The sequence below is a fragment of the Geospiza fortis genome, unplaced genomic scaffold, assembly GCF_000277835.1.
Source record: "Geospiza fortis unplaced genomic scaffold, GeoFor_1.0 scaffold178, whole genome shotgun sequence".
NCBI classification, from domain to species: domain Eukaryota; kingdom Metazoa; phylum Chordata; class Aves; order Passeriformes; family Thraupidae; genus Geospiza; species Geospiza fortis.
The window spans coordinates 939,948-949,231 of NW_005054466.1; the positions used below are offsets into that span (position 1 = coordinate 939,948).

The following is a 9,284-nucleotide window of genomic DNA, read 5'->3' on the forward strand; positions in this document are numbered from 1 at the left end:
ATCCCCTGAGGCTGCTGCGGCTGCTCCAGGATTTCCTCTTCTCCGAGGGACACAACAACCAGGCCCTGTGGAGCGAGAAGGTGGATGGGAGTGAGCAGGGATTCCTCTGCTAATCCCTAATGTCAGCCCTGGCCCTAAAAGCAGCCCCACCTGCAGAACTTGAACATAACCTCAGACTTATTCCTAAATTGAAATCAAAGCCTAATCCTAACCTTGGGAAATAACCTCAGCCTCAATCCTAGATTTAATTCAAAGCCTAATCCAAATTTTAGGAAATTACCTCCGCCTTATTTGTAATCTTAAATTGAACCCCAATCCTAATCATTTAACTGTAATCCTAACCCCTAATTCTCAATTTAATTGTTCCTCCTAGATCATGATCCTAAACCTTAACTGCACATCTTCGTCGTAAAGCCCAACCCTTAATCCTAATCTTAACCCTAACTCTTTCTGTAAACCTAGACCCTAACCTTAACTCACAGCCTGTAATCTCACTGTACTTCCTACGTCCTAATCCTAAACCTTACTGCTATACCTTTGTCCTAACTCCAATCCTATACCCCTAAACCTGACCCCTGACCATAAATCCTGAGCCCCAACCTCATGCCAAACCCAGTTTGCCATGAGTTATATTCTACCCTAATCCTAAACCGAAACCCAAATCCAGGGAGGGCTGGGTGATGGGGCCGGTGGCCCGGCAGGGCTGGGGTTCCTGCCCGGGTGGGGGCTCACGGTGTCCCCCCAGATCTACGAGGGGGTCAGCAGCCTGCTGGACAAGCTGGGCGTGTGGCACCACCTGGCCAACGGCACCTCGGACCTGAAGGAGATGGCGCAGACGGGGCTGCGGGTGCTCGTGGGGTACATCCTGCTGCAGGACCCCCAGGTGGGTCACCCCTCCCTGGGCACTGCTCTCTGCTACACTTGAACACCCCATGAAGTCCATTTGCTGCTCGTTTTAAATGGAGGTGGCATGGAGTGATAGATTTGATCTAAACGTGGTTCTAATTACCTGCATAGTTTGTCATAATAAATTGGGTTAGCCTTCATCACGTTGCTTGGGAGGCACAAAACAAATGAATATAAACTGGCATAACATGCAGTGTACTTAAAACACTCCACTAACTCTTACATGTTACTGAAAATGAATGAGGAAGTGGAACAAATCTTCCCCCAGGACAGCAATTTACCTCTAATTACGGCTTCAACTCTTTAAGACCTCCCTTCTTTTAAGAAATTTGCTTCCAGTGAAAAGAAGCAAATGGTGGCCCCGCCTGACGCCCCCTGTCCCCCCAGCTGCACTCCCTGGCCTACGTGAAGCTGCACAGCCTCCTGCAGACCACGTCGGCCCCGCGCAGGGACGAGGCCTGTTACCTGCTGGGGAAGCTGGAGACGCCCCTGCGGCGCTCCCTGGACTCCAGGTCGGAGGCCTTCTCCTGGCTGGTGCCCATCATCCGCACGCTGATGGATCAGTGCTACGAGACCCTGCAGCTGCAGCAGTTCCTGCCCTCGCTGCCCCCCACCAACGGCAGCCCCACCTTCTACGAGGACTTCCAGCTCTTCTGTACCACCCCGGAGTGGAGGGGCTTCATCGAGAAGCACGTGGGTGCCGTGGGGCGGGGTGGTTGCTGTGGGGTTGCCTGGATGAGGGGTGGTGGGTGCCAAGCCCTGGGAACGCCTCTCTGCTCGTCCAGGTGCAGCCCACCATGGCCCAGTTTGAGATGGACACGTTTGCCAGGAGCCACGACCTGATGTCCAATTTCTGGAACGCCTGCTACGATGCCATGATGAGCAGCTCCCAGCGCCGGGAGCAGGAGAAGGCGGCCAGCCGCAAGTTGTTCCAGGTACTGCCACCTCCTTGTCCCCAGGATGTCACCATGGGGGGTTCTCTTTATCCTGGGGACACTCTGCTCACCCCTGGGGTGTCACTGTGGGTGCTCCTCATCCTGGGGATACGTTCCTCACCCCAAGGGTGTCATCCAGGGGATGTGCTCCTCACCCCAAGGATGTCATTCTAGGAATGTGCTCCTCTCCCTGCGGTATTAATCCTGGAGTTGTGCTCTTCACCCCAGGGATGCCATTCTAGGGACATTGCCTTCAGGAAGTGCTCCTCCTCTTGGGGACATTGTCCTGGGGATGTGCTCCTTGTTCCAGGCACATTATCCCTGGGTTGTGCTCTTCATCCTGGGGATATCATCCCAAGGATACACTCCTCATCCCAACCACATCATCCTGGCCATGTTCTCCTTACCCTGAGGACGTCACCCTATGGATGTCCCCAGTCCCCAGCCCTGTTGTCACCTCACTTTGGTGCCCCCCCGGCAGGAGCTGGTGCTGGAGCCGGCGGCGAAGCGCTGCAAGGCGGAGAACGCGCGGCACGCCAACGTCCTCAAGCAGGCCAACAACCAGCACAGCACCGTGCTCAAGCAGTGGCGCTCCCTGTGCCGCCTGCTCACCTCGCCCCGCTCCGCCTGGGCCGACCGGTGAGTCCCCACCCCGTCCCCAGGGAGGGGTGGCACAGCCAGGGGGTCCCCAGGGTGCCTGAGCCCCAGCTGTCCCCCAGGAACCCACCAGAGGTTCGCTGGAAGCTGTCAAGTGCCGAGACCTACTCCAGGATGAGGCTGAAGCTGGTGCCCAACCTCAATTTTGACCAACACTTGGAGGCCAGCGCCCTGCGGGACAATCTGGGTGAGGTGGTGGCACTGGGGCACCCGTGGGTCCTCCCGTGCCACGGGCAAGGGATGTCACCAGTGGGGTTGGGCTGGGAGATGACATGGACAGCGCTGAATGTGGGGGCCCTTCACAGAAGTTGCTCCCAGCCCAGGGGGGTGGTGGGTCCTGCTGACCCCCTCCTCATTTCAGGAGCTGACCACCTCCAGAACCCCGCTGAGTCCCTCCCACTCGCCATGGCCAAGGAGGCCAAGGTGAGCGAGCTGGAGGATGACCAGCTGGCCGAGGAGGACCTCCCTGTCCTGGACAACCAGTGAGTGACCCCACCCCTGCCACAGCACGGGCTGACCCGGGCTGGGGGTGTCACCTGAGTGTCCTCACCCCGCTGTGCCACACAGGGCTGAGCCCAAGGAGCAGAACCAGCGGGAGAAGCTGGTGGTGTCGGAGGACTGCGAGCTCATCACGACCGTGGCCGTGGTCCCCGGGCGCCTGGAGGTGACAACCCAGCACGTTTATTTCTACGACGGCAGCAGCGAGAAGGAGGAGACGGAGGGAGGTAACGGCGGGAGCTCCTTGAGGGGTGTGAGGAACCCCCACCCAGCCCCATCCCTGCCTCGGGAATGGCGGGATGGTGACCCCTGGGGGGCTCTGCGTGCCCCCACCCTCGGCAGGGATCGGCTACGACTTCAAGCGCCCCTTGTCCCACCTGCGCGAGGTCCACCTGCGCCGCTACAACCTGCGCCGCTCCGCCCTCGAGCTCTTCTTCATCGACCAGGCCAACTACTTCCTCAACTTCAGAAAGAAGGTGGGGACCCTCCCATCCGCTCCCAGTCCTTCCCAGGGCCTCGGCTGTGCCCAAGCTCCGGCAGCTCCACGTCCTTCTGTCCCCTCCAGGTGAGGAACAAGGTGTATTCCTGCATCCTTGGCCTGCGGCCCCCCAACCAGACCTACTTCGGCAGCCGGTCCCCCCAGGAGCTGCTCAAAGCCTCGGGGCTCACACAGGTACCGGCCCCACCCTGCCCATCCATGTTCTGTGTGTCCCCTTCCCAGGTGGAAAAGGGAGGGTGACAACCCACGGGACCAGGGATGGACATGGACAGGGGATAAGGGATGGCTGTGGACCTGGAAGTGGCCATGGGACCAGGGATGGCCATGGACAGGGAATCAGGGATGGCTGTGGACCTGGGAGTGGCCATGGGACCAGGGATGGCCATGGACAGGGAATCAGGGATGGCTGTGGACCTGGGAGTGGCCATGGGACCAGGGATGGCCATGGACAGGGAATCAGGGATGGCTGTGGACCTGGGAGTGGCCATGGGACTAGTGATGGCCGTGGACATGGACATGGACTTGGACTTGAACAGAGGATGAAGGATGGCTGTTGGGAATGGCCATGGGTTGGCAATGGGGTGAGGACAATCATGGGACAAGGGACAACCGTGGGACATGGGATGGTCTGAGAGCAGGGATGGCCATGGAGCAGGGGATGGCTCTGGGATGGGGGTGGCCATTGGACCAGAGGTGACTGTAGAACCAGGGATGGCCGTGGGGTGGACATGGCCACAGTTCTGGGGACAGCTGTGGAGCCAGTGATGGCCATAAGACTGGGGACAACCTTGGAACCAGGGATGGCCAAGGGACAGGCACTGCCATGTGGTGGGAGGCGTCTCCCCTGTCTCCTCTCCCCCCAAGCCCATCTCCCCCTTCTCTCCAGAAATGGGTCCTGCGGGAGATCTCCAACTTCGAGTACCTCATGCAGCTGAACACCATCGCGGGGCGCACCTACAACGACCTGTCCCAGTACCCCGTGGTGAGCCCCTGTGTCCCCCCCTGTCCCCACACTGACCCGGTGCCCCCCCACCTCACCCACCTCCTGCCCCCATCCAGTTCCCCTGGATCCTGCGGGATTACGTCTCGGAAACCCTGGACCTCACCAACCCGGCTGTGTTCCGGGACCTGTCCAAGCCCATCGGAGTCGCCAACGAGCGGCACGCCCGCGACGTCAAGGAGAAGTGAGTACCCCACAAACCAAGGGCGGGGGGTGCAGGGAGCACCTTTCCAGCTCCTGCTGGACCCCATCCCACCTGGCCTGCAGGTATGAGAGCTTCGAGGACCCCACGGGCACGGTGGACAAGTTCCACTACGGCACTCACTACTCCAACGCCGCCGGGGTCATGCACTACCTGATCCGCACCGAGCCCTTCACCACGCTCCACATCCAGCTGCAGAGCGGCAGGTGGGCACCCGGCAGGTGGGTCCTGCAGAGGGGACATCGTGGGGACAGCCAGGCTGCAGCCAGGTGTCCTGTGCCTCCAGGTTTGACTGCTCGGACCGGCAGTTCCACTCGGTGCCGGCGGCGTGGCAAGCCCGCATGGAGAACCCGGTGGATGTCAAGGAGCTCATCCCGGAGTTCTTCTACTTCCCGGAGTTCCTGGAGAACCAGAACGGTAAGGGACATCATTGTCGCCACCAGGGGAGCACAGAGCGGTCTGTGTCTGTCCCTCATCATCCTCATCCTGCCCGCAGGCTTTGACCTGGGCTGCCTGCAGCTCTCCAATGAGAAGGTCGGGGACGTGGTGCTGCCGCGGTGGGCGCGCTCCCGCGAGGACTTCATCCAGCAGCACCGCAAAGCCCTGGTGAGATGGGGAGCCCCTTCAGCCCCGGGGCTGTTCCGGGGCCATTCCCACCCCACCCTGACACCCCATCCTTGGACAGGAGTCGGAATATGTCTCCGCCCACCTCCACGAGTGGATCGACCTCATTTTTGGGTACAAGCAGCGCGGCCCGGCCGCCGTGGAGGCCCTCAATGTCTTCTACTACTGCACCTACGAGGGTGAGCTGAGGGGCTGAGGGAGGGGGACACCTGCCCGGGGTGTGTCCCCCTGTGACTGTGACCGTCCCCACCCGCAGGGGCCGTGGACCTGGACGCCATCACCGACGAGACGCAGCGCAAGGCTCTGGAGGGCATCATCAGCAACTTCGGGCAGACGCCCTGCCAGCTGCTCAAGGTAGCTCAGGGCCCCACCCCCCAAAACCAGCCCCTTTTGGGGGGGTCCCCCAGTTCTGACGGGTGCCCTGCCCCCCAGGAGCCGCACCCTGCCCGGCTGTCGGCAGAGAGCGCCGCCCGCAGGCTGGCCACCCTCGACACCCGCTCCCCCAACGTCTTCGAGAACCTGGGCCAGCTCAAGTCCTTCTTTGTGGAGGTGAGGACACCCCCTGGGCAGCCCTGGGAAGGGTGGGGTGGCCAGGAGGGTGCCCAGCAGCTGCTGTGTCCCCACAGGGCATCAGTGATGGGGTGGCCCTGGTGCAGGCCGTGGTCCCCAAGAATCAGGCGCATTCCTTCATCACTCAGGGATCCCCCGACATCCTGGTGAGTGTGGGGAAACTGAGGCGTGGGGACGTTTTGCTGCTCTGGGGTGGGTCCAAGACCAAACCAGGGAGGATCCCAGCAGTGTAATGGTGTCACCTCCCCTGCTCCTCTGCCCAGGTCACCGTGAGTGCCAACGGCTTGTTGGGGACCCATAACTGGCTGCCCTACGACAAGAACATCTCCAACTACTTCAGCTTCACCAAAGACCCCACTGTCACCAATGCCAAGTGAGTCGCTGGGGCACGGGGTCCCCAGGGATGGTCCCTGGAGGTGCCACCAATCCACCACCACCATCCCACACCCTCCCCACAGGACCCAGCGCTTCCTGCAGGGCCCCTTTGCCCCCGGGGCCGACCTGAGCTCACGCACGCTGGCCGTGTCCCCCGACGGGAAGCTGCTCTTCAGCGGGGGACACTGGGACAACAGCCTCCGTGTCACCTCGCTGGCCAAAGGCAAGGTCGTGGGGCACATCACCCGGCACATAGGTACGTCCTCCTCCCGTGGTGGTGGTGATGATGATGATGATGATCTGATGATGCCATGATGGGTTTGTAGGGAGGCAGGTGACACCATGAGGGGCATCTCCCGGTGTCTCCATCTCCTGGGGACAGTCCGGGTTCCAACCTCAGAGCTGGAGTGGGATGAGGAGCAGCAGCATCCACACCCCAAAATACATCTTGGAATGGGATTGGCAGCAATTCCATGTCCAAAAACACATCGTGGTGCCATCCCATGGAGTCAGGGGGCTGAGCGTGGTGGGAAGGGACCAACACCTCATCGTGTCCCTCTGGCTGTCGCAGATGTTGTCACCTGCCTGTCACTCGACCTGTGTGGCATCTACCTCATTTCTGGCTCACGGGACACCACCTGCATGGTGTGGCAGGTCCTACAGCAGGTAAGGGCTGGAGGACTGGGGGAGCTCGTGGTGGGTGCTGCCAGCAGGTCACTGATGTCCCCGTGTCCCCACCACCAGGGTGGCTTTTCCAGCGGCTTGGCTCCCAAACCCGTCCAGGTTCTGTACGGCCACGATGCCGAGGTGACATGTGTGGCCATCAGCACCGAGCTGGACATGGCCGTGTCCGGCTCCAAGGTGAGCTGGTGGCGCCGTGGGGTGGGCGTGGGATGGGCAGTGCCACCACCACCATCACCCCGTGTCCCCTTCCTCCCCCAGGACGGCACCATCATCACCCACACCGTGCGCCGGGGTCTCTTCATCCGCTCCCTGCGGCCGCCCGGCGAGAGCTGTCCCCCCGCCGTCCTGTCCCACCTGGCCGTGGGGCCCGAGGGACAGGTGGTGGCCCAAACCACCGTGGGGCAGCCCTCCTGCTCCAAGGTATGTCCAGGTGTTCCCATAGTCCCTCCCGGCCACCGGCACCGCCCCATGGTCCCGCTGTGCTCCTTGCAGGAGAGGTTCGCGCTGCACCTGTACTCGGTGAACGGGAAGCTCCTGTCCTCCGTCCCGCTGGACCGGGAGGTGACAGCCATGTGCCTGACCGAGGACTTCGTGGTGCTGGGGACCTCGGAGTGTGGGCTGGAGATCCGTGAGCTCCAGAGGTGAGCGATGGCCGTGCCCTGTCCTGTCCCCAGTATGTCCTCAGGGTTCCTGTGCCATGGTTTGTGTCCCGTGCCATGGTGTCCCGTGCCATGGTGTCCCGGGCCATGACTTGTGTCCCCTGCCATGGTGTCCCATGCCATGGTGTCCTATGCCATGGTTTGTGTCCCATGCCATGATGTCCATGCCATGATGTCCATGCCATGGTGTCCCATGCCATGGTTTGTGTCCCATGCCATGATGTCCATGCCATGGTGTCCCATGCCATGATGTCCCATGCCATGGTTTGTGTCCCATGCCAAGGTGTCCCGTGCCATGATGTCCATGCCATGATGTCCGTACCATGGTGTCCCGTGCCATGGTTTGTGTCCCATGCCATGGTTGGTGTCCCATGCCGTGGTTGGTGTCCCATGCCATGGTTTGTGTCCCATTCCGTGGTGTCCTATGCCATGGTGTCCCGTGCCATGATGTCCATGCCATGATGTCCGTGCCATGGTGTCCCATGCCATGGTTTGTGTCCCGTGCCGTGGTGTCCTGTGCCATGCCTCGTGTCCCACACCATGGCTTGTGTCCCCAGCCTGAGGGCGGCCGTGCCCCCCGTGCCCATGCGGGTGCCCGTGCACAGCGTGTCCGTCACCAAGGAGAAGAGCCACATCCTGGTGGGGCTGGAGGATGGAAAACTCATCGTGGTGGGCGCTGGGCAGCCCGCGGAGGTGAGCGGGACCCCCAGCCAGGGCTGGGTGGGACGGGGACGTGGCTTGGTGTCCCCTGGGTGTCCCCTGGGTGTTCCCAGGGTGGGGACATCGGTGTGTCCTCTGCAGAGCTGAGAGGGACCGGGGTGGGTGGGGAAGGGGATCTGGGATGGGGATGGGGGTGGAGATGGGGTGGGGATGAGGGTCTGGGAGGAAGTGGTGATAGAGAAGGGGATGAAGATGGGGTTGGATAAAGGGTTTTGGGAAGGGGATTGGGATGGAGAAGAGGATGAGGATCTGGAAGGGGATAGGGATGGAAAAAAGGATGAGGATCTGGAAGATGATAATGGAAATGGGGAAGGAGAAGAGGATGGGATGGAGAAGCAGATGAGTATCTGGGAAGGAATGAGGAGGAAGAATGGGATGAGAAACTGAGAGGAGATGGGGATGGAGAAGGGGATGAGGATATTGGGATGGGATGGGGATGGAGAAGAGGGTGAGGATCTTGGGATGGGGATGAAGAGGATGGGGATGGGGATGGAGAAGGGGATGAGGATATTGGGATGAGAAGGGAATGAAAATCATGGGATGGGATGGGATGGTGGTGGAGAAGGGGATGAGGATGTTGGGATGAGAAGGGGATGAGAATGATGGAATGAGATGGGGATGGAGAAGGGGATAAGGACGTTGGGCTGGGATGGGATGGGGATGGAGGAGATGAGGATCTTGGGATGGGATGGGATGGGGATGGAGAAGGGGATGAGGACCTTGGGCTGGGATGGGATGGGGATGGAGAAGGAGATGAGGACCTTGGAATGGGATGGGGATGGAGAAGGGGGTGAGGACCTTGTGCTAGGATGGGGATGGAGAAGGGGGTGAGGACCTTGGGCTGGGATGGGGACGTGGAAGGGCATGGATAAAGGATTTGGGGATGGGAAAGGCGCTCACCCCGTCCCCAGGTGCGGCCGGGCCAGTTCCACCGGCGGCTGTGGCGCTCCACGCG

At 61.0% G+C, this 9,284-nt stretch overlaps 1 protein-coding gene across 1 annotated transcript in view; it reads left to right on the forward strand.

Moving 5' to 3' along the window:
• Positions 1-9,284, forward strand: part of NBEAL2 (neurobeachin like 2) — a 40,827-nt gene that overhangs the window by 19,799 nt on the left and 11,744 nt on the right. The window contains 27 exon segments of the mRNA XM_031062807.1: positions 1-80; positions 746-883; positions 1,294-1,599; positions 1,692-1,841; positions 2,323-2,480; positions 2,561-2,685; positions 2,860-2,980; positions 3,066-3,223; positions 3,339-3,472; positions 3,562-3,669; positions 4,382-4,477; positions 4,555-4,679; positions 4,763-4,903; positions 4,984-5,114; positions 5,194-5,303; positions 5,383-5,500; positions 5,578-5,675; positions 5,754-5,870; positions 5,948-6,037; positions 6,155-6,264; positions 6,350-6,522; positions 6,838-6,932; positions 7,011-7,127; positions 7,209-7,370; positions 7,443-7,591; positions 8,167-8,302; positions 9,241-9,281. Of these exon segments, the coding sequence (XP_030918667.1) occupies positions 1-80; positions 746-883; positions 1,294-1,599; positions 1,692-1,841; positions 2,323-2,480; positions 2,561-2,685; positions 2,860-2,980; positions 3,066-3,223; positions 3,339-3,472; positions 3,562-3,669; positions 4,382-4,477; positions 4,555-4,679; positions 4,763-4,903; positions 4,984-5,114; positions 5,194-5,303; positions 5,383-5,500; positions 5,578-5,675; positions 5,754-5,870; positions 5,948-6,037; positions 6,155-6,264; positions 6,350-6,522; positions 6,838-6,932; positions 7,011-7,127; positions 7,209-7,370; positions 7,443-7,591; positions 8,167-8,302; positions 9,241-9,281 (3,487 nt within the window).